This window comes from Pleurodeles waltl, chromosome 8 (assembly GCF_031143425.1).
Source record: "Pleurodeles waltl isolate 20211129_DDA chromosome 8, aPleWal1.hap1.20221129, whole genome shotgun sequence".
NCBI classification, from domain to species: domain Eukaryota; kingdom Metazoa; phylum Chordata; class Amphibia; order Caudata; family Salamandridae; genus Pleurodeles; species Pleurodeles waltl.
Window position 1 is genome coordinate 124324087 of NC_090447.1, and position 25782 is coordinate 124349868.

General features: G+C 43.6%; 1 protein-coding gene across 2 annotated transcripts in view; it reads left to right on the forward strand.

Annotated features, from left to right (window-relative positions):
* Positions 1-25518, forward strand: part of AAMDC (adipogenesis associated Mth938 domain containing) — an 80909-nt gene extending 55391 nt beyond the window's left edge. For both annotated transcript variants that reach the window (XM_069203920.1, XM_069203921.1), the window contains exons 3-4: positions 5622-5717; positions 25348-25518. In XM_069203920.1, the coding sequence (XP_069060021.1) occupies positions 5622-5717; positions 25348-25488 (237 nt within the window). In that variant the 3' untranslated portion in view covers positions 25489-25518. The remainder of the gene's footprint in view (positions 1-5621; positions 5718-25347) is intronic.
* Positions 25519-25782: the final 264 nt, after the last annotated feature.

Consider the following 25782-nt stretch of genomic DNA (forward strand, 5'->3'; position numbering starts at 1 on the left):
CGGCTAGCCAACTTAGATATGCCTTTTACTGATGGCCGTATGCGTTCTGGTGCTCTCTAACCGGGACACTCTCCAATTACCACAAGCTAAAATTGAGTCACTTAAAGTTCTCTCACAGGATATATTATAGCCTTAAATCACTTTATAGGCTGGATCTTCAAGATAACTCATGTTATGCTAAGTGTGGGGCCCAAGAAGCTACGTTCCTGCACTTGGTGTGGCATTGCTCAGTGGTTACCAGCTTCTGGGCAGAGATTCTTCAGACTCTCACTGAAATGACTGGGTTCATGGTCCCAACAACTGTAACTTTAGCGTGCTACATGACAGATATAACTCCTGGAGTGAGGAAATACACTGTCTTAGCCTGCACATTGCCAGAGAATCCTGCAGAATGCATTCATGTGTCTCAGTAAAGGACAACATAAAGAACAACTGCCCTCCCCAGGCACTGCATAATATCGATATCTGCGCGGATCACATATTTGGTTGCATCCTGTTTGTCATGTTTCTTTTGGTTCAAAGAGTCCCTATGGTGTGCCAAAGAGTATGTGCACCCGGCAAACACACACATGTATGGAGTGCAGTGCCAAAGTGGCCAAAGAAATAATGCGCTTGACAAAAGCAACAATCCTTTCGTATCCCCATCCAGAGGAGTGGTTGTGGAAATGAGTTAAGGTTCACCTTGTACAGTAAGGCTGTCTGGAGTCGGGTGATTGGTGAGAACATGAGTCACCCGATGCTGGTCTATGACATCTGGCCACATGCCTTTTCACAAGTGGACAAAACAAGGCCAAGTGGTCAAAGTATCTGTGAGGGTATTGTTAAAAAGAAGCAAGGACTCAGAAGTCGCTGGCTCAGGCTGCAAATTCTCCACCACAGCAATTCTAGTGCCTCGGCTGCCCTCCACACCACCACTGCAAATGAGACACTCTCTTCATTGGTGGCCCAAGGGGGCAAGTCAAGCTCCATCTCAGAAGAGGTGTCAAGCTCAATGTCATTTTATAAATTGGTGTATAAGGTATTGTTGGCATATTAAGGGGGAAGTAAGCCATTCCATCACTGTCATCATCATCATTTGGTATAGGATCAGACCAAAGAGATAAAGGAGCCTCTGCTGGTAGGTGGGGCAAGACAGAGAGAGAGGGTTTGAGTTAGGTGGCATGGCAACTGGCTTTACTTTTGGTATTTCATAGCATACATTGATAGGGATTGAGCCGTAATTGGGTCCGGGTCTGAGATTGACATCTGTAGCGGATCATGCTCTGGTATCGGAGGCGCTGCCGCAGAGTAGCAGGGGGAATAGAAGTCTTCACTTGCATTAATACAGGCTGGTAACTGAGCCCAAGGAATCAGATGGCACAAGGGATGGACCCATTGACAGTACTCGACCCGAGACCCCTGCAGTACCATGGGGCCCGAAGGCACAAAGAGGGAGCAGGAACCACACTGAAAATTTGCAGCATGGCTTCCTTGAATGCTTCACTCTGCTGTGGGGTCAACAATGGTCCAGGATGCTTCCAAACCACCTGAGGAATTGTATTTGGGACAGAGACCTCGAAGGGGTGCTGCTCACTCCAAAGACGATACATGAGGGCGTCTCAATTTGAGAGTGGCAGTATGGTGCTGAGTCCCACTTTGTTTTCTATGCTACACTTAGAACTGGACTTCGACTTACCAGTGGCCCTTGAGGACAAAGTTGAGGTGTGGTATGGACCGGCCGAGTACTTGCCCTTTGCTTGGAGTGTGAATGGGACCTACTCAAAGGCCGCAACTTGTGTTCAGCAACATACAGCTTTGCCTCCCAGTCTTGAATCCCCTTCCGGTGCATGAGGGCACACTAATTGCATGACATGGAGTTGTGTCTGAAGTTCAAGCACCAAAGACACTCCTCACTGTGAGCCCTTGACTGACATCTGTTTCCTGCAGTCGTGGCATGGCTTGAAACCTGCCGTTTTAGGTGGGTGGGGGGGCGCTTTGTTCCCTAGCACACTGGTGAAATAATTTTAGAAATCGTTAGAAAACCAGCAAAGTTGTGAGCAGAGCTCTGTATCAATGCTGGATGGCACAGAAATAAAGGAACTGACTCAGCATGCAGGGGTGGCGCTTATATGTGGTCTGCTCTTGTCACTTCAAGGGCAGTTGGAGTCTGCAGAGAGCCACACAACGCCACCTAGCGGCAGGCAAGAGTATTGCTAAGAGAAAACTTTTTCCAGATCCCCCAGTAGCTCATTGCAAGGGGAACTGACTTTTAAGTCCCTGTATTTATCATTCTTTGCTTTGGGTATAGTGACCTCATACAATATGAGCTTCTTATTTACACTTCTTCTGGTGTTTCTGTTGCTTGACCTAGTTCTGTAGTAACCCATTTCATCAACATTTTCTCTTGGGAGGTAATACAAATGTTTGCCATGGGGGAGTGGGGTACTTTGTGCTGACATTCAGTTCTTATTGAACAATAATAAAAACATTTACACTTTCTTTGGTTCTGATTGCTCTCTGGCATGACCTTAATTAAATTGGAGTTCATTATGGAATCCTACTTGTGAGCCCTGTGTTTGTTGATTAAATGTGATCACACTATGGTCAGCCTGGCCAATTTATATTGGGCCCTCTGCCAAAATGTAATTTTATCTGCTAAAAATTAGATTGGTGTCGTGGGCCTCCTCATGCTGGACCAGTGGGAGATGGATTGCTTCCATGTCTGAAGATCCACTTTTTCAGACTGGCCTACGAGTAAGACTCGTTTCTTAATCCTAGTCCCACTGGAATAATGCGAAAGAAAGACTCTATGTCCATAATCAGCGACAGCTGGGAAGATGTGAAAGGCATAAAACAACGTAGTATAGCATAATATCCCTAAGAGCAGCCAGGTAATCCCAACTAATCTTTTCGACTGTATTTTAATGTTTAGTGACCCTCCACCAAGGCTGTTTCCTTCATCACCTTTCTTCAAAGAAGTCTGGTTTATATTCTGGTTATTCAGGATAGTTTGTTAAAGACAACTGACAATGTCGAGAACACACACATCACTAAAAACAGGAGCATGAGTATCCACTTGTGTCATGGTGAATTTCCTGTGTAAACAAAGTTTTTGAGCATTACGACTGTGGGAAGAGTGAGCTACAAATCAAGGACAAGCTTTAAATTTGACACATACTAGGACTTTCGCGACTCACCAAATTGTCTTGCAACCCACCAGTAGTTCGTGACAGTTTGGGAAACTCCTAACTTCATGTAATAATGAGAAAACATTCCATTTAGAATGATTCGACCTTCTGAAGTTCCTTCTACTATCTAAGGAGTGAGCCTCCCTTTCTGTCCTGGCAGCCCTGCCTTCCAGTTCTTATCAAGAAAAGATTTACAATTGATCACTCAGTTTATTAAATGCTCTTTTCACGCTAGGTATATTCTGGGGTTCTTAAAGCAAGCATCTCATGTTTTGAAAATATGATAAGATGACCATATAGTATTGCATGTCACGCTAGCAAGCCAATGTTCTCTAAGCTAAACTGATTTGATAACGATGTTTCGCATCAGCAATGCATTTAATGTTTTGGGGTTAACAGCAAAAGCACAATAAAATGTTATTTTTTCAAAACAAAAGTGAGGCACTCTGATGTTTACATAATATCCGTGACCTTACAACCTTTGACAACTATAGTGCTGTCTCTAATTGTCCACTTTCCTCTAGAAATATCAGTAAAAGCTGGCACTAATAAACTGTAGACATTATGGCATCTAATGACATGCTGAGGAGTGGCACTCTGGATTAAGGCCTATCCAAGGCATCACTGCTCCCCCCAGGAGAATTGCTCTATGGAAACACACTTCAGAGCCCCAGTGCTTAACAGAAACAAATGGAACTAAAACAAAGTGATCCCAATACACCCGTAGCCAGGGGGCACACACATAGGGCCGTATTTATACTCTGGTTGCGCCGAATTTGCGTCGTTTTTTTCGACGCAAATTCGACGCTAAACTAACGCCAACTAACGCCATATTTATACTATGGCGTTAGACGCTTCGGGTGCCAAAGTGCCCGGAGTGGGCGTCATTTTTTAGCGTGAACCCCTTCCTTGCGTTAATGATATGCAAGGGAGGCGTTCCCGTCTTAAAAAATGACTCCCAGGCCTTTACGTGGTATTTATACTCCCGGGCAAAAATGACGCCCGGGAGTGGGCGTGGCCAAAAACGGCGCTTTTGCGCCGCTTTTTAACGCCTGGGTCAGGCATGGCGTTAAGGGACAAGTGGGCTCAAAATGAGCCCAGAGGTGCCCTCCCCTGCCCCCAGGGACCCCCCCTGCCACCCTTGCCCACCCCAGGAGGACACCCAAGGATGGAGGGACCCACCCCAGGGAAGAAAAGGTAAGTTCAGGTAAGTATTTTTTTTTTTTTTTTTTTTATAATTTTTTTTGGCATAGGGGGGCCTGATTTGTGCCCCCCTACATGCCACTATGCCCAATGACCATGCCCAGGGGACAGAAGTCCCCTGGGCATGGCCATTGGGCAAGGGGGCATGACTCCTATCTTTACAATGATAGGAGTCATGTTGATGGGGGATGGGCGTCGGAAAAAAATGGCGCAAGTCGGGTTACGACGATTTTTTAGCGTCAACCTGACTTGCGCCATTTTAAGACGCCCTAACGTCATTTTTTCCCAACGCCGGAGCTGCCTGGTCTACGTGGTTTTTTTCCACGCACACCAGGCAGCGCCGGTCTGATTGCGCCGTCTAACGCCATTCCATAAATACGGCGCCAGCATGGCGCTTCAGAATGGCGTTAGACGGCGCAAAATTTTTTGACGCTAAACTGCGTTAGCGCAGTTTAGCGTCAAAAAGTATAAATATGGGCCATAGTGTGTCTACCAGAATTGTAACCTCTCCCTCATATCCTTAGCCGGGACTACAGGAGGAACTCAAGTGTGAACGGGCAGATATAGGCCATCCAACGATGAAACAATTTCTGCCATTGTTTGCCCAAACGCTTATCCCAAAACTCTATCAAACAGGCATCACACTGGGGGAGAATAAAGGGAGACAGAGCCTGTCTGATCTTTACCTCCCAGATAACTAACCCGCCTGCAGATTAGGAAGCTTGATGCTGAAAATAGAAATATCATTAAAGGCATCTTTGTGGTGCTTCTGGCTGTGATTCTGGATTTATTTTAGATTGGTTTATTTAGTTTTACAGAATGGGCACACACGGTTGTTGATCCTGTCACTCTGACTTTGGGCTGTAAAGGTTATGAGAAATGGCAAAATATCAACCTTCTCATTTATAAATAGCTCATCCTGTGATGATGAGCAACATGTGGTATTGTACATATGTTAATGTTTCACTTTTGTGCTCTTTTAATTGCAAATCAAATCAGAACACTCAATGAAGATTAACAAAAAATCATGGGCTTCATTTTTGTAAATTAAATTCCTAAAAATAATTTGTGTGACAAAAACACGCCTCTGAAGGGGTATTCTCTAAAGATGAGACTCACCTATGCAGCAATCGCATATAATTTATGGCATTCACAAGCCATGCCAAATGGACTGTGATACTGATCAATTGAGTTAATCTGTTCCAGCTTCGTGTTCAATGTTATCTTAAATAGTTAATTTTTTGACTGCAGCACCATCCTGGGGTACAGCCAGCTGACCTCGAAGAAGTTGTCAAAAAGGGTGTACAGACACTAGTGATCGGGCGCGGGATGAGCGAGGCTCTGCAGGTAGGTTCCTAAACTATGGAATCACCAGTGGAAGAAGCTAAACATTCATTTATTTTCATTCAATGTTGGTATCTGATTTTAGATCACATTGGCATTTAAGTGCACTTTTTATTCCAGTTTATGAAACATGCATATGAGGATCTAATTCCCAGAGTCCCAGGACAGTAGCACATTACAGGCCTCCAATTGTAACAACTGAACTTCACTTGCTCAGGATAGAAAAGCAAAGCCGTACAAAACTTACTCAAGGAGGCGGTGTAAGTTTAGACGTTCAAGACACATTATGACACTTTAATACTCCTTAATAACCGATTATCCAGTCAGTGCTTTATTTTAAAAAGTGCTTCAGTACATCAGCAAAAGAAACTACACATTAAACACTATCAGAGAAAACCACAAGCTACTCCCTTGCCAGATATGACCAAAGTGTATTACCGTATTTATCGGCGTATAACACGCACTTTTTCTCCCTGAAAATAGGGGGCAAATGATGTGTGCGTGTTATACGGCGATATAATGTTAAGTTTTTTTTTTTCTGAAATGTCCTCTTAAAATGAGGTGCGTGTTATACGCCGGTGCGTGTTATACGCCGATAAATACGGTAAACTGTGTACGCGTTAATCACTTCAGTTTGTATTTTGCATTAGTCTCATAACCATTTTTTTTTTCTCAATGTGTCTGAATTTAGGGGCAAGCTTGAAACTTTGAAACTCTGGCCCATATTTATACTTTTTTTGCGCCGCATTTGCAACATTTTTGGACGCAAAATCGGTGCAAACTTACATAATACAACTGTAACCCCTCCTGATTGTGTGCTGAGATCACATTGGCTGCCAAGACTTGAACAGTCAAGTCCCAGAAAAAAAAGATTCATGAAAAGAAAAGGGGCAAGGGTAGAGTCACCCTGCCAGAGGGACCCCGCCTCCCACCCCAGAGGAAAAAAGCATTTTTTATTTTTTAATTTTCACCACGATTTTCAGTGGATGCAGCAACTATTTTTTTTTTTTAAATACTCTTCTTAATTCTGAAGCCCCTGGGTGGGCCAAGTCCAACCGTTATGTGTGCTGGAGGCCACACTGCCCCCCACATCCCCCATAACCACCACCTCCTGGGGCACATTTCCCTGGGGACTGGTACCTCTCCGGGGCTTTCATCACATTCAGTGTGGGGGGGAACACCCAGCCCACCTGCAACCCCGGGGACGCCACCTCCCCAGGGCTTTAATATAATTAAATGCAGGGGGCCATGCAACCCTCCCTCTCCCCCCCCCCTCCACCCCCACCAGCCGCTGCCTGGACCACCCGCAGCCCTGGTGACCACCACCTCCTTGGGGCTTTCATCATATTTAATATGGGGGGGGGGGGCACCCCCTGCAGCACTTGGCACATCCACCTCTCCGGGACTTTCATCACATTAAATGCAGGGAGTGGGGAACGCACTCTCCCCGCAGCCTTGGGAACCACCACCACCCCAGTCAATACTGTTGCCCACCCAGGTCTCATGGCCGGGCCCTGGGGGATGGGGTTCCCGGGGCAGAGATTGCATTAGTCCAAACAGACAGTGTCATCAAACAGTATGCATGCGTGTAATGTATTTCCCAATTCCTCTATATACCCTCTTCTTCTTTCTGACTCAGAGCTATCGCAGAGCCCTGTGAATAAACAACAATAATAATCTACACTAATCTGATACGGTGTATCAGATGTAAGTATTTACTATTTCCCCCTCCCCCCGGAGTATAGTTTTCCATTCAAGCCTCCCCTACATTTGATGATGGTGAAAGGGAATTCTCAGGGATATCATCCAGATCTTTCATGCAGTCTAAGAGGGCCTTCCATGCTCTAGCTTTTTCAATCATACATCGCCCTCTCCGTACCTTTTGAAATAGCATAGCGCTCTCACAGTCAGCCCACTTCAACAAAGCAGTTCTCCATTTAAGAAACTTCCAATCCACAGTGATCTCCCTTTTAGCTAGTACCAAGGCCAGATCTACGAATCTGGTAGTGAACTTATATTTGGACTTGACAGGGAATCCACCCAATACACATACTAGGAGGGTGCAGGGTATTGATCGTTCAGTAATGTTATTCACACAGACTATTACATCTATACAGTATTCCCACAGTGCTGGGCAGTCCCACACCATGTGGTATATCTCATCTCCCCTCTCCCTACACCTGGGGCACTGTGCATCATTAGTACTGAACATTCGCATTGTTTGTTCCAGGTGTGAGGTATGCTGTACGCAGAAAATAATAGTTGATGAGTTTAAATCTCTGTGTATGTTAGTGAGTATGGGAGACCACGGTTGGTCAGAGATCTGTATCTCAGCTCATCTAGTGGTGTTGTAATATTTGCTTGTTTAGCCTGGTATAATAATGTGACAGCTCTAGTTTTCCCTTATGTTGTGCAAAGTGTGAGTCTACTATGATGCGTCGGGTGTTCTGCTGGTCTGCCCTCCCAGTGGTTCCACAGCTTTAGCACAGCTGCGTGATGTGGAAGAAATTGACCCTGGGGTAAACCAATGGTTTGCAAAAGCTCTTCAGAAGACAACATTTTCCCATCCCTGAACTTATGCCACTTGCAGACCAGTTAGCAAGGCCCCCTTTATGTCTAGGACTTAGAGGCCCTGTAACGGCATATCCGGTGCATAGGGTCTGGGGGTATTTGTGTGCTGAATTGTTTGCATTTCTATATTTCCACATGATAGTTGACGCTTAGGTGTCAAAAGCAATTGCGGTAGTACTTGCGATTTGGGAGTCCCTGAAGTCATCTCTCCTTCAGTGGTAAGTCCAGCATGTAGCCACTTGTTAAGCCACTGAAGCTGGGCAGCTAGATATTATATTTCAAAATCAGGAGCTGCTGGCACTCCATCCAATGTGGGCCTTAATTTAGTTAGGGCCACCGTACTCCGACACTTGCCCCAGATCAGCTTCACCAGTAATGAGTCTAGCTCCTTGAAGATTCCATGCGGTAGTAAGAACGGTAATGTGTTGAAGTATAGTAAACAAGGGAGTACTATTGTTTTGGCGATTACAACTCTGTTAGCTACAGATAGTGGGAGAGATGTCCAGAAGGCCACCCCAGTATGGAATGCCCTGACTACTGCCCCAGTGTTCCCATCTAGAATATCCTTGTGATATATTTTCGCTCCTAGATATTTCATACAATGGCCCCTGTGGCCAATCCTTGTAGTGCAAGTGGATGCTGCATTTGGGGGGGGTCAGTGGAAACAGGAGTATTTTCTGTCAATGGATACGAAGACTCGAAAAAGTCCCACATTGTTCCATGAGCGAGATCGCACCCGGCATGACTTCCTCCGCATTGACAAGAAACAAGAGCATATCAGGTAATTCCCTGATATTCCACTCCCAATCTTGCCCTATAGGTTAGAGGCTCCACTGCTATGGCACATAATGGGGGGACAACCCTGCCTGGTACCCCTCCTGATTCTGTATGATTGAGAAATAATTTTGCCAGTTTGGACCCAAGCAACTGGGTTGGCATCGAGAAGTTTTGTCCATTGGATGAAGCCCACTCTCAATCCCTGATGGAATGGTGAGAAAAATAGTTACATAGTTTTTGCAGATTTGTTTTCATTTGGACATGAGGAAAAAGCATATTTATTGAGAAAAGGAAAAACTGATAGCATTGAATGTGGAAAACAAACATGACTCAGAACAGCCACCTAGAAAGAGGGTTCTGGAGTCAAGCACTACAAAATCCAAAAAATACCTGTGCCTATTATCCTGATATTACATAAGAGGTTCTTTGGAGGTTTTTGAAGTTCACTGGCTGACCTTTTTAACTACTCCTGATCTCTAGGTCAGAAGCAGTACTTTAGGAAATGTGCCCTTTCTGTATTGTCACCCTAGATTTCTTTGTCTTTTGCTGGACCCCATATTGTTTCTCTCTGTAGAACTCTTTGCACTTTACCCCTGCTGAACATTGATAAAGGGCCTATGTTCCTCCTTTCAACATGATAAACTTGGGATACTACTAATTGGCATGTTTAACTTACCCATAAGTCCCTACTCTGTGGTATAAAGTGTACCCAGGGTCTGTAAGTTAAATGTCACTGGTGACTGCAGCACCCATTGTGCCATCCACTACAGTGAAAACATGACTGCAGGCCTGTCATTTGTATCCTGGCTGTTGCAGTTTTAAACTGTAAATTCAACCTGTCAAAATAACCCCATTTGATAGGTCAAAATCTTCTTTCTATTATTCCATGTAGGCCTTATTGCCCATAAGGCATAGTGCGCTGTATTTAAAAGTAGGGTATGTAGCAATTTCATGTTAAACATGTCCTTACATCGAAAAAGCTGTTTTAACTGTAGCAAGGCTACGCTGTTCCATAGGAAAATAGTGGATTACATTTACTAATGCTAATTTCTGTTAGGAAGCAGCTAGAAAAATAATTGAATAACTTCTTTTAATAGTTATTGAAACCAGTTCAATGGTGATGTTGGATATTTCTGAAGGGAAAGTGTAGGAGGCTGGCCTGGCTTGTAGTGGGTACCAGAGGTACTTACACCTTGTGCCAGGTCCAGTTATCCCTTATTAGTGTAGAAGAGGTGTTTCTAGCAGCTTAGGCTGATAGAAGGTAGCTATGGCAAAGCAGCTTAGGCTGAACTAGGAGACATGTAAAGCTCCTATACCACTGGTGTCATGCACAATATCATAAGAAAACACAATACACAGAAGTACTAAAAATAAACGTACTTTATTTTTATGACAATATGCCAAAAGTATCTCAGTGAGTACCCTCAGTGTGAGGATAAGATATATACACAAGATATATGTACACAAACCAAAATTATGCAGGTTATAGCAAGAAAAGTAATGCAAGCAGTGTAAAGTTATAATAGATTACAATAGGAGCACATAGGTATAGGGGCAATACAAACCATATACTCCAAAAGTGGAATGCGAACCACGAATGGACCCCAAACCTATGTGAACTTGTAGAGGGTCGCTGGTACTGTGAGAAAACAGTGAGGGTTAGAAAAATAGCCCACCCCAAGACCCTGAAAGGTAGGTGTAAAGTGCACCTACTACCCCCAGAGAGCACAGAAGTCGTGATAGGGGGATTCTGCAGGAAGAACAAACACCAGAAATGCAACAACAGTGGATTTCCAGACCTGAGTACCTGTAAGACAAGGGGACCAAGTTTAATAGTCGCGACAGTGTCGAGAGTGGGCAGGAGCCCAGGAAAGGCCAGCTGAGGGTGCAAGGAAGCTGCCACCTGTTGGAAGAAGCTTGGAGTTCTGCAAGAAAGAAGAAGACTAGGAACTTCTCCTTTGGAGGATGGTTGTCCCACGTCGCGATGAAGCTTGCAGAGGTGTTCCCACGTAGAAAGACCGCAAACAAGCCTTGCTAGCTGCAAGGGTCGTGGTTAGGGTTTTTGGGTGCTGCTGTGGCCCAGGAGGGACCAGGAGGGACCAGGATGTCGCCACTTGGAGGAGGAGACAGAGGGGGCGCCCAGCAACGTAGGGAGCCCTCACAGAAGCAGGTAGCACCCGCAGAAGTACCTGAACAGGCACTTAGAAGAAAAGTGAACCGGAGTCCACCCGAAGTCACAAAAGGGAGTCCCACGACGCCGGAGGACAACTCAGAATGTTGTGCACTGCAGGTTAGAGTGTCGGGGACCCAGGCTTGGCTGTGCATGAAGGAAATCCTGGAAGAGTGCACAGGAGCCGGAGCAGCGGCAAATCACGCGGTACCCAGCAATGCAGTCTAGCGTGGGAAGGCAAGGACTTACCTCCACCAAACTTGGACTGAAGAGTCACCGGACTGAGGCTACTCCTCCCCAGCCTTCACACCTATTTCCAAAGGGAGAGGGTGTTACACCCTCTCTCAGAGGAAATCCTTTGTTCTGCCTTCCTGGGCCAGGGCTGCCTGGACCCCAGGAGGGCCGAAACCTTTCTGAGGGGTTGGCAGCAGCAGCAGCAGCTGCAGTGGAGACCCTGGAAAGGCAGTTTGGCAGTACCCGGGTTCTGTGCTAGAGACCCGGGAGATCATGGAATTGTCCCCCCAATGCCAGAATGGCATTGGGGTGACAATTCCATGATCTTAGACAAGTCCATGTTCGGAGTTACCATTGTGACGCTGTACATAGGTAGTGACCTATGTACAGTGCACGCGTGTAATGGTGTCCCCGCACACACAAAGTCCGGGGAATTTGCCCTGAACGATGCGGGGGCACCTTGGCTAGTGCCAGGGTGCCCACACACTAAGTGACTTTGCACCCAACCTTCACCAGGTGAAGGTTAGACATATAGGTGACTTATAAGTTACTTAAGTGCAGTGGTAAATGGCTGTGAAATAACGTGGATGTTATTTCACTCAGGCTACACTGGCACGCCTGTGTAAGAATAGTCAGATCTCCCTAGGGGTGGCAAAAGAAATGCTGCAGCCCATAGGGATCTCCTGGAACCCCAATACCCTGGGTACCTCAGTACCATATACTAGGGAATTATATGGGTGTACCAGTATGCCAATGTGAATTTGTAAATTTAGTCACTAGCCTGTTAGTGACAAATTTTAAAGTAAAGAGAGAGCATAACCACTGAGGTTCTGGTTAGCAGAGCCTCAGTGAGACAGTTAGGCATCACACAGGGAACACATATAGGCCACAAACTTATGAGCACTGGGGTCCTGGCTAGCAGGGTCCCAGTGACCCATAACAAACATACTGACAACATAGGGTCTTCACTATGAGCACTGGGCCCTGGCTAGCAGGATCCCAGTGATACAGTGAAAACACCCTGACATATACTGACAAACAGGCCAAAAGTGGGGGTAACAAGGCTAGAAAGAGGCTACTTTCTCACAGAAAGGCAATTTTAGAAAGTTGTAGTTTTCCAGTCAAAAGCCTGTGGATGTCCATTTGGATTTATTCTCCCATTTCTGCCATCTCCTAATTAGCATTTGAAAAGGTGTGAAAACTGTTCCCAGAGCAGAGAGCTAAGTCCTGGATATAGAGAGATAGTGTTGTTCCCCTGACAGGATGACTAATGGGGTTAGGTCAAGGTACTGGATTAACTTCAGAGGCCTCCTTTGTCATAGGCACATGTTAGCGGTCACCTGGGTAGGGACCTGCCTTTGTCTTCCCAGCCAGGTAGCTCCAATCAATTGGACCTCTTTTTACACTACAATTTCAAATCCTTCTAGGGTGTCAAACCCTGCTTGACATGTCTCCCGAAAGATTTACATATAACATTTGGGGTGTACTTCAAAGGGTGAAAACAAGACAAAACAGTTCTTGTGTATCCATTGTTTGGTTGCTGGAAACCCCTACTTTGTTCTACCAACGTCTGGCTCTGGATTTATTTGAGGTACTGTTGCTCAAACTGGATTTTATAGTTGGATGTTGGCGAACTCTAGATTTACCATAGCACACAAACCCCACACACCCCCAGCACCCATGTTTGGTGTGGCCAAAGACTTTAGCCATCTTGAAAATGCCCAAAGTGAGTAGGGCTGACTCCAGGAACTTTTACCTCCGTGGGTAAGCATTCCTGGGAATCATTTCCACCCACCTACCTTGTGCCAGGCATAAATGTAGCACCTTCAGGCATTCACTTCAGAAAACTCCAGGCCCTGAGGACATGCAGAAGAGGACTTTGACATACTGTCTGCAACCTGAGAAGAAACCTCAAAGAACTGGACCTGCTATTCACTCATATCTACGGTTACCCTTATTGGATTGTTGTCATTTTGTTTAATGAAATGTACCCTATTATTTTAATTCAATTTGGCGTTTTTATTGTTTTACCATTCAACGTTATTACTGCATTGGTACTGCACAAATACTCTACACATTGCCTTAAATTTAGCTTGTCTGCTCTGCGCCATGGCTACCAGGGTTTTGAGCTCAGCTTAATTTAGTGACTGGGGGTTCACTGGTCTTCAGTTAGCATGTAAATGACTTTTTAAGTGTTTTAACCTTAACAGTATAAATGTGTGTGTGTGTACACTTACATGTATACAAGTATGTACACACAAATAGGTATAAAAAATATCCAATATCACAAATGTAAGAAATGAATTTTGGCGATGTTCGAGTAATTTTCATGAAACTTTCCCAAACAAATACTCATCCACCTCAGCTCCTTCCTGGAAAGCTTCAGGGTGATCCCTCAAACAGGGAGCTGAGGAGAAAGGGAGTGGTCCCAGAACACGTTTTCTCCATCAATGTTTCCATAGGAAAATTAAACAGGACCACCGCAACTGTGGAACGAAATTGCCAAACATTTTGCAAAAAGCTAGATCTTGGTCCAGAAAGGATGCTTTTTGTGATTTAGTGTAATTCTGTTCAATAGTTTTTGAGAAACTAAGGCTCAAAATGTATAGATATTTAATGACGCAGAGCCAACCGGTCTTGGGATAAGATCCGATCCGCCGTCACCATAGCAACAAAGATGCAATGACCGCCATTTTAGGACTCAGGGACTCTGTTCCCTAGCTTGGAAAAGAGTAAAAAAAAAAAAAAGCAGAGGGCAGCATAGATGAAACACTGTCCCCCCTAGGCCTGGTTGTGGAAGGGGATAGGGTGGCAGAAGGGGATCCAGTGGGCTGATGAGACCTCACTACATGAGGTTCAAACTGTAGAATCAAACCTGACCTGCCAAGTTGTGGTAAGTACTTCTGCCTTCTCTGCAGGAACACTCATACAAACCACTGTGCATGTTAACCTGTGACTCATGAACACTGGCCGTATCCAGGGCTTCCCACAACATTTCTGAAATGGTAGCAGGAGGCCCCTATCTTTCCAGAGAACTTGAGCTTCCTGGCGGTCCTCTACCCTTTCTCTCCTGATTCCTGTTGGTTGGGTCCAGAGAGGCCCCTCCTATTCTTTCTTTATCAGGGTCACAGCAGAGACTAATATCGTTAGATGAGAATTCAGCTGCAAGAGGCGGCACAAACCTCTCTTGCAGACCCTGCCCCCTTTCCTCTCTTTTTGACATGCAGTATCCCAGGTCTCAGGCCCTGTAATGATACTGCACCCCATTGATAACACACACCTTAGAGATATTAGAGACCAAAAGTGTCGTGTGAAATGTCATCCTTTTGAGGCAATACTGAGAGAGACAGTATTGAGAGAGTTGCAGACGGGTGATTCTCCATTAGAAAATGAATTTCAGGACCTCAGATCAACTGTGGACCGACAGTTTACTCCAGGGAACACTGGGGCGACATGGGATGACACAGTAAACTCACAAGAGAAAGCTCGTTGTGGCCGGGGTCCATCTTAGAACAAGTGCATGCTTTAAATTACTTACAATTTTGGGATAAGATCGAGATAGCGCTTTGTTTAGTATAATATAATATATATACAAAATATATAAAAAAAACGCATAGAAACGCACACTCAACACTTGGCACGTGATCGAGGGTGCTGTGTTTAGCCAAAACGCGTTGTGTTTGTGATTAAACTACTTTCTACGACTTTATCCCACATCCGGAGTGTGCGTTTCTAAGCGTTTTCCCTATATTTTGTGGTTGGGGGGGGGGGGGGGGTGTGTGTGTGTGTGTGTGTGTGTGTGTGTGTGTGTGTGTGTGTGTGTGTGTGTGTGTGTGTGTGTGTGTGTATAGATATATATATATGTGTGTGTGTGTATGTATATAATGTGTGTGTATATATATATGTGTGTGTGTGTGTGTGTATATATATATACGTGTGTGTATGTATATAATGTGTATATATATATATATATACATATACTACACTAAGCAATGCCAAAGTGCACTGCAGGCAGTAATTCCTTTGTTCATGTAGAAATGAAGTAATCACTGGATCACATGTCATTTCTGGCCTATTATCGTCATCCTTGGCGCCATGGCAACGCCCATTCTTGCTTAATGCTGGCCACCCTTGTTACATTCTTAGCATTTCAAGGCATTGATATAATAGTGCCCGTTTTTGTGGAATTCTTGACAGAAATGAAGTCATTGCCTACATAATGCTTTCCCCCACAAATCTGGTGGGATTTTCTGACCTGTAACATTGATAAATCGGTGTGCAAGGCAGAATCTTTCGATGTGTGGCAGTAGCAAACATGAGTACTGATAAAAAGCATGAGCCACAAACATTCACTTTTGAGTTATGGGAACGAGACATGAAAAATTGTTTAAGGAGGACTGGCGGGGAACTTGACGTTACTAGTTCTAAGAATGAGATAAAACAGTTCAATAAAGGAAACGTTTGTAAAACTATGGCTACAACTGAATATCATTCTTTCAATTCAGAAATTGAAAATAGAATTGGAACAGGGTATGTTTGCCGACTCCTTGTGGGGACCTGTGTGATTTCTGGTATAAAAGTTTAATATAGGAATAACAGCAAAAAAGTGTTAAACATTTCACATAGCGTAGTAACAAGGACATTTAAGAGTAACTGAATTGAAAACGGCATATGATACAAATTAAAGGAGTGAGAATTGTGCACGAGAATGTTTAGGTGACATTAAACACTGCGATTACACAAATGGACACTAAACCATTCTGGAAAATAGTGGGGAGCAGCTGTGGAAACTATAAAACCACTTCAGACTATCTCATTAGAGTGGAAAGATGGAACATTGTGTTTAGGTCCAAAGTGTGTGGGGAAGGACTTGAACTATGGTTGTATACCTACATTTAAAACAACTGAGACAGGAGTACACAAAATAATACAATTGCTATGCTTTGTGTGTTCCAGGGACAAATGGTATGACATTTTCCCTTATTTAGACCAACCTTGAAAGCTGGTTTCGAGTATCATATCTCCTACATAATTTTTTAAGAGGTACAGTGGTATGAAGAGAGAGCATTTTTGTTTATTTCGCTGATTATAGTGTCCCTTGCTGCCTTCGACAAAATAGGTCAAGTGGAGAAGTGACGGAATCTTCCCCAGCATCTTAAACCAGGTGGAAACAGACGCATCGGTGTCTCCGGATAAAGGGGATTGAAAATAGGACTCAGTTGGGAAAACCAATAAATACGCTGGCTGCATATTTCGTAAATCATTGCTAGTGATTTTATTGGGGTATGATCTGTAAAACTGCCCTGTGTAAATAATCTTCCCGAGGAAATGAGCGCCATTCTCAAAGAAAGACAACCGGCTTCTTAGAAGCTACTTGATATGTCTGTGCTGTCCGCCAAATGTTGATCTAGACTAATCAGCAGTGCACAGTGCACAGGTAATGAAAAGATATGACTGATTCAAGAATACATCTTTTAGACCTGGATTTGAGGACTCCATGGGAAAAAGAGGCATACACATACCATGCGCACTACAAACACACCACCACGGGAGGGCAGAACAGCCTGTTGGAGCACCAACCCACAGAGAGCTCCAAAATAAGGAACAGTAAGGTTGTTTTGTTTAACATTAGAGGGACTACATAACCCAGTTAAAAGCCTTACGACCGTACACCCACTTGAGAAATTAGGAGACATTTGTCTGTTACAAGAGTTACACCTCTTATCTAAAGATACATAGAGAAGGCGTACCCACACCAATACTTAGCTTCCGCTAAATGCAAGACGGCTTGAGAGGCTGACCTGCAGGTCCCATATGTGGGATTTTTGGTCTCCAGTTTATTCTTAGATGGAGTGGGTAGATGGTTGCTTCTAAACAACACGCTTGGGGGCAGAGTCCTCACATTCGCATAGATATATGCTTACAATAGTAGACAAGAACACTTTTTTTGAGATCCTCTATCCCAAAGCTCGTATCACATTCCAGAGGGCCACTCTTGGCAGGGTTAGACTGGAACCTGGTAAGGAACAGTTGACAAGACAGCACAAGAAGCAGGAGTAATAGCCTCACTCTCACATACTGAGGCATAGTAGTTGGCTAAGATCAGTTTGGTCAACACCTGGAGATCGACCAATCCGAATAGTGTAGACTACTTGGATTACTCCATTGCACATGAATTGTACACAAGATAGGACTTGATTTTCTGGGACCAAAGTATAAACACCTTGATCAAGGGGTGAAACTTTGGGTAATTTCCTTGTGACACCGTGCTTCAGTGGAGACTGCTTAGTTCTGGGCCAAAACCAAAAAGGATGATGAATGTTGATTGGTGTCTTAATAACAGATTTCTTCAATACCCGATCATAAATATAGTATTCCTGAATCCTTTAAGTGACTACCTTGTCTATCACAACATCAGAGAATGTGGTTTGAGGGTGAAATAGGACGCACTTAGATCTTGCTTAGGCGTAGACTCCTGACTTAAGCCGCAGTCAGACATTTGAAAGGAAGAGAGAACAAAGCTTACCCTGAAAAACATAGCTGCCAGAAGTCTCCATAAGAAATCAAGTAATGGTTTAGCAAGGTCTTAGTGTAAGGGGTCACAGCTATTCAACCTGAATGGGATTTGGCTATTTTCAAAGAATGTTTTCTCAGACAAGAAATAAATAAAAAAAATGAATTATAGGAAGCAGGGACAATTGCAAAGAGGAAATAAACTTTTGCGATCCAGTGGTGAAGGGAATCAAACCTGACTTGATTAAGGTTTCTGTCTTCCACTTCACCCGGCGGGTGGGAGGAAGGGTTAGCTGTTTCTTAGACAATTGGCAATATACAGCTACAGAAGGTGGGTGCTGGATAATGTCGAGGACAGATATACATTAGAATTCACAAAAATGCCCCCTTCGAATCTACCAAAGAAGGAAAGACACAGACAAGGAAAATAGCTAAATGTAGAGATTCTCAGCTACTAAGGGTAAAAGCTATAGAGGAGATGCCAGCATCTCAGAGGGACAGAGTTTGTACGCTAGCTTATTTTGATAGTATAAAAAATATTTTAGGTTGGCGACCAGTTCAAAATCTCCACTGCTTCAACAAAAAACTGGCTTTTGTATGGTCACACTATAAAAAATACTTCTTGTTGAAAGTGGATTATTTGGCATCACTGGATTTCGTTGATGCATAGTTCCATACTTTAGTTTGTGCAAGTCACAGAAAACGTCTTTGTGTTATGGTTGCAGGTTGTCTTTTTCATATCAGAGCACAACCCTGTGGCCTAAAATCCACATCTCAGATTTTCACTAAGTGGATTTGGTTAATGTTAGTGGCTGGAGTGGCCAAGAGGAACATGCACGGGCCTGGGGCGCGGACTGTCATCGAGGAGTGGCAGACTGGGTGACAGACCTAGACTGATGCCAAAGAACAGAGAATATGATTTATCAGAGTCAGGGATGTCAGAAGAAATGGGGGAAGGTTTGGGGTTAATAGAGTGCTTAAAGAGGTAACTAAGTGGTGACCCTAGTGGAATCGTAGCTGGGCCAGGAATGGGCTTGGGTAAAGCGTAAACTTCTACAGAAATATGTCTGATACATATTTGTGCACCATTACGGAGTGCTCAGCTCATGGAGATGCTGATAGTGTATTGTACTGTTCTCTTTGTAACACCAGCCGAGAAACGTATTGTTTGAATTGGTCGAGGTATGCTGTGCTTCTGTGTAATAAAAAGATTTCCAGAAAAAATATTAACTAAGTGCATTGCCCCAGTGGGGCCCCATCTGCGTTGAAAGGGTTGATCAGGATCTCCCTACCTATCCACACTTCATTCCCCTTTGCACCACAAAACTGGATTATCAGTAGTTGCTTGCCATAGATACCTCTATTGCACTATGTTGTTACCTGTTGATATAGCAACAATCATCTGTCATCAAGTGAACTCATTTGGGCTCATACTCAATAAACTTAAAATAACAGTCAACTAATTGGGGTCTGTAGTAACGAAAAAATGGGCAGCGGTATGCAAGCTGTAAAAAAAAAAAATTGTGCAGTGCTATATTTCCAAAGAGTTGCATGCAGATTATGCTTTTGTACGTAAATTTTGCAGCACAGCCCAAAGTCAATCCAGCAGGCTCTGCCATGACAACTGTACTTGAAGTACACTCTTCAGTGCAAATTGGTAGAAGAGGACGGCTGCCTAAAGGTAGGTTGCGTAGATTTGAACCTGCAGAAATTTCATGTTAACCATGGGCGTATCACTTGATACATTTAGCTTGCTCATTATTTGTGCCCGATTTGCTGCTCGAATTCTGCCAAAGCCAAGATGTGCTTCTTTAGTTGATCTGCCTTTGTGTGACATCTTAGGGGTGTTTTCCTTGTTCTCAACCAGTGGCAGCTGGTGACCTTTGAAAGGGGTGGGGTGTAAAAGTTTGGGATGAATGTTGCGCAGAGAGTGAGCAAAGCGAGTGAGCCCAACCATCACGCGGAGGGTTCAGGCAAATTTTGGAAAAAGAGAGAGCAAATGGGCATTTTAAAGCACATTTAAGAAAGCAAGAAGATTTATAAAGTGCAAACATTACCCAAAGGGTTTGGTGCGTTTTACAATAAAACGTGTCCTGTTACAAAAGATACTATTTGTTCAAAACTTTGCTAGAAGCTATGGTTATTACAAAAGGCTAAACGAGGCGGGAAGATGTTCTTTAACTGCTTGCAAGTAGGATGCCACTTCTGCATCTTATTTAACTTATAAGGTATATCGATATTCTTAAGAATATATGTTATAAGTTATACGTAATATGTATTCTGTCACTGGGTGATGTAGATAAAGCTCACTGCACTGCACGGCACATCTGTTAACTCTCTGGCCCCGTCACAAGAGCGCACTAGTGTGTATGATCAAAGAAAACTGGATCTCTCGGGGATTTCCTTTTCCCAAAGATAATTCTACAGCAGGGTAAACTACAGAGCAAGGCCATCGGATCTGTTACCAGGCAGTCTGTGTTTTTGCTTCTGTCCCGAAACAACGGCTTAAATGTATTGGTTGCATTCGGAAGGGGCTGAAGAATGTGATTTTGGCGAACTAGTTCTATTATTCGAGGCATCTACAAGCCATTGGTCAGGACATAAAAATGCAGAGCTCGCAACTATGTTGGTGAAGAAAACACCAGACTCTGGCCTTTGAAGTGCGGCGACAGTTCATTGTGAATTATTCAAGTTTTATTTCTTTATATTTGCAAGCAGCAGATCAAATCAACCACAGTTTTTGGCAATACTTTCGAAAAAGTTAACAGGTCTTTCCTCGTTTTAAAAACTTTGAAACTTTAGGACTTATGATAGAGATCATGTTTGGGTGCTTTTAGGGGAGGTGAAGCTGGATCGGGTAGTTTACAATGGCTGTTTATGTCAATTTATTTTAAGAATTGTGATAACACAGTGACCGAACACCCAGCTGTGCCGGTCGTCTAAAACAGAAACTGTGTAGTGGAAAGCAGTAAGCTGTGAATAAATTGAAGCGAGTATGATAGAAACACTACATCCTCTCTAAGTGACATTTTTAGTATAGTTGGAAACAACATTTTCCAACCAGTATGTCTCTGAGCTGAAAGTAAGGTGAGGTGTCAACATGTAGGAACTCAACTCGGCGTGCTGCAGTGCTGGTTATAGTTAGTAGTAGCCCATGTGTACCGCTTCAGACCAAGCAGAATTAAATTTAAACACAGCATCGGTCAGAGAAGCTCAACTTTGCTTCGGGGACGCCAGTCGCTCACAATGAATCAATTCATTTATAATTAAGCTGCGCATTTCCAATTGCCAAACAGTGGCGCTCTGTCAGTCTCTACCATAATTCATTAGCACTGCCAGCCATGATTTCACAATCTATCTACAGTTGCATGCGTGCCACCACCGCCACGCACAGGCTGATGTGAGTGAGAGTCGCAGTCTCGACATGCAGCACAGAGCTCTGATATTCAAGCACTGTGGCCTTCAAAACACCACCATTCACCATTCAATAGTGTCTGAGTCATGGCCAGCATTGCGTGCGCTGCTTACAGGTGCCCTACTGCGTAGTAGCAAAAAAAAACAAAAAACTTTTCATGCCAGTGTATAAGAATGTATTGGACCGATTTACATCAGATCAGTTACCTCACACAAAGACACATTTATTTATTTTTAGGCACAGGGAGATTTAGATGAAGTGATTTGCCCAGGATCACAGGAGGTTGAGCCGACACCAAGACACAAACCTGGTTCCCCGGCATGTAGTTTAGATTTAGTCATACACAATTTATATTCTGCACGTAATGGCCACTTAGAGCCTTAGCGAACCGTCATATAGTCGAACATTGGTGACGGCTGTGTACAATAGATACAGTTAAATCAGAAATATAATCATAAACAATCAACAAAACCAATCTTTACCTTTTGTGTTTCTTACATTGTGGCGTGCCGCTTCTCTGACTTGGGGACGACGGTCCACGACGAGTCACAACTCGCAACACCTCAACAGGAACCTATCCTGCAGTGCTTTCGGTCCAGGCCTTCCCACCTGCCACACCCTTTCCCAGCACGTCACGGGGTGAGGTCCCACCCACACCCTTTGGCAAGTTGGGAAAGGGTGGGGTGACAATGCTCTCCACTCCCTGATTGACGTGGAAGCTAAGCGCTTCAGGGCTTAAATCAAAAACGCCCAGGGCTAACTTGGCCTCTGTGTCATCAGGGGGTGGAGACTAGGCCTTGATGCTGGGCCTTTGCTGAGCTGATGACCTCACCAGCCTCAGGGATGTGAGATTGTCAGCCTAGCAAATAGACTCACTTTTGGCCTGGGGATCAGTTGAAGTGATCATGTGACGTCACGTCATTTGCCGGACTGAGCAACAGCAACAACAGCAACAACAACAATGCTGGTGTTGGTGAGCGAGGAAGATAGTGCGCCCCCTGTTTTATAAAGTTAAATAAGAGGGTATTCTTTTTTAACTTAAGAAAGAAAAAAAAATGATCACTTAGTTTGATTGTAAAGGGGGCGGAGCCCCAACGCCCATGTACAGAAACCGCCACCGTTCTCAACCCTCTACGTCTTTTTTGCTTTCATGATCAGGGATCTGGTGCCACTGGATGCAAGGACAATTGGCTTTGAGCTCGTAGCAACTTTCCATTACAAATAGTATTTTTGATAGAAAATTTATTGAAGTTGATGCTTGTGTATAGCTTTATGTTTCTCAAAAATCTATACAAATTGTAAATCTGGGTCGACGTTTGAGATTGCTACCATGAACTAAGCAACAGATGAACAAAAATAATATTTCCTTATATCATGGTCTGTCTTTGCAGAACTTGTAATTTTCATACAGTGAATTATTACCAATCCCTTATACGCATAGGACAAACGTTAGATTTAACCATTTTTATGTCACTATATTTGTGTTTGTGCTGATCAGTTTGTAATCTAAAACTGTGTTTGGTGATTGATGTTTTATTTTTTTAAGGGCCTCACTGAGTGCTTTGGATGGAAGAGTGTAGGTGACTTCTGTGTAGGAAGTATCTCAATGTCATGTTTGAAGATTACATTTGTGCGCCTATCTGTTCTTGTTCATTCATCAAGGCTTGTACTGAAGCAGCGGAATGAGTGTTGGGACGTTTAGCTGTAAATGTTAGATCTTTTGAGTTGTGTGCTGCTCATTCATGGAAAATACTGGTAATATTCTTGAACTATAGCCCCAATCTGATGGTACATCAGTGAAGAGCCTGCTCACTCACTCATTGAGTGCAAAATGATGGGGCCTCTGCAGGCAATGGTGTGGGGCCCAAAAAACTTAATTATCCTACACATATTCATATGCTTTTGGCTGAATTGGGGTCACCTTCAGGGTAGGGGACCCCTGTGCCATAATGGCTGCAGCGTAGTGGACCCACAACTGGAAGCGCAGGCACAGTGGAATCTTTGGTTACCTAGAATGCGGCGTGCAGTCTAATAAAATCGACTTCTAGAAGGCATCAAAAGGTTAAAACATTCCTAGAATTCGATTCTTCTTTAAATGAGGCTATCACTGTTATGAATTTGTAAAACTGCACAAAGGTTTCCAAAAGGTATAGGCACAATTACCCAAAGTATCTAAGGCTATAATACAGAGAGTTTGCACTGGCTCAGAACATCTTTTGGGGCCATGTTTGCTGTGTTGCGGCATAGCAGACGGAATACATCGTATGTTCACCAAACCAGTTTTGCTCTAGCGCAATAAAGAAGCAACCTGGGCTCATGCTAGTTTTCTTGTGTTTACATAAAATGAAAAAATACTTTACTTTTCAAAAGTAAAATAGGAGACTATGAGGTAACATTTTTTTATTACATAAGCAGCTAAATCAGCGTGCCCTACACCGGGTATTAAAAAAAAAATATTAATGAAGAATAATTTGTTGTCAATTTCTATGACACACATGTAAATGAACTACAAGCAAAGTGTGATGTACCATAAAGAAAGGTCTTTTCTTTTGCCCCAGTGCTAAAATATTTTGGAAAGAAGGAACATTGGTTGGCCCCATTCCCTATCAAACAAGTGGCAAAATAAAAGTACCAAGCTTCTGCACTAGTGCAGCGTTTCGGCGATATGACTCCTAGACTGCGAGTAACATGGCTTGATAAACAGGTGTAACGATTCACTCCACCACAGTGGTTGGTTACGAGACTAGGCAGCTGGAATGAGATGCTAACCCCATACAATTAAAATCCTTGGACATCATTCTCGGATATGAACAAATGGGCATATTTACGACTTTGGTGGTGCATGGCAGCGCAGCAAGTGATTTGCATCACAGGGAAAGGGCAGGAATGTGCTGTATTTATTCAGCATGGCACATTCCTGTCCTTTTTCCCTTGTGCGTTTTGACAGCCTAGCGCCAACGCAGGCACCCTTACACCCCGGTGCAAGGGTGCCGGGGTTGCATGCAGGATAGTATTGGGCAGGAAGGGGCACCTTTCTACACAAAAAACAATCCTGGGAGGTGTTTTCCTCTTTCTATGTGCACTGCATAGGTAAAAATGAGGATAAATAAAGAGATGTGTCCTCATTACATCTCTCCTGGGGTGTCTTTTTGGTGAATTCCCAGGTTTACTAGGTTTGGTAAATCTGGGAATGTGTAAAAAAAAAAAAAAAAAACTATGGCCCATATGTATACTTTTTTTGGCACCACATTCACATCATTTTTTTTACGCAAAAGCGGCGCAAACTAACAAAATGTAACTGTATTTTGTATGTTTGTGCCACTTTTGCATCAAAAAATGACGCAAAAGCGGCACAAACTAACAAAATGTAATTGTATTTTGTATGTTTGCGCCACTTTTGCATCACAAAATGACGCAAATGCGGCACAAAAAAAGTATAAATATGGGCCTATGGGAACACCCACACAACACCCACGGAATGCCTCCCTTTGCATACACTAATGCAACACAGCGATTTGTGCTGCCTTGTATTACTTTAGATTTTTGAAGCCATTCAAAGCCACGCAGAGTGGCTTTAAAAATCTGACTTAGAGGTTTGCGCCATGCATGTACCATATTGCGTGGTGCAAGCACGGCAGAACCCTCTCGTAAATATGCCACCTAGTACTTGTCTGAATATGTTAGTGTAAGACCATCAGTCTTTCATACTCAGCATGTATGTTGTCCACACATTGGAGGTTGTTCACTGCTACGTCACTTACACTTACTTGTTTCATACAAGGGTTAAATACGGTCTTTATTCGACAGATGTTTCAGGAAATGATTATTGAACATCTCTTTGGCAATCTAATGCTATGAGGTGACCTTTAATAATACTAAATAAATAAGTAGCAACACTGTAAGATGCTGTTCATCTGTGATGTGCCTTTCATAGTATTTTTCTTTTCTTGCAGGTCCCCACCTCTACAGTGGAGTATCTGAAGAAGAATGGCATTGAGGTGGTGGTCCTACAAACTGAAAAAGCTGTGAAGGAGTATAATGCCCTGGCTGCCCAGGGAGTTAAAGTTGGGGGGGTCTTCCACTCAACTTGCTGATGCCACCAACAATAAAGTGTTTTCCTCGTACACTTTTGTTCATCTTTGAGCATTTGATGATGGCTATTGCAAGACAAATAGCAAAAGAAATAATTAGCTTCTATGACGTCACGTATTGTTGACAATTCTAAACATTTCAGCCTCTATGCGATGCAGTTAAGATTTACTTCTAATTAAGAAAAGATGGGTGAATAAGGTAATTGCTGTTTGTTTATTATTATTTTAATTGTTTGTTGGGTGCAGGTCACAAAATAAAGCGTCTCTATGCCGCTTAAACCAGAGGAGATTGAAAAA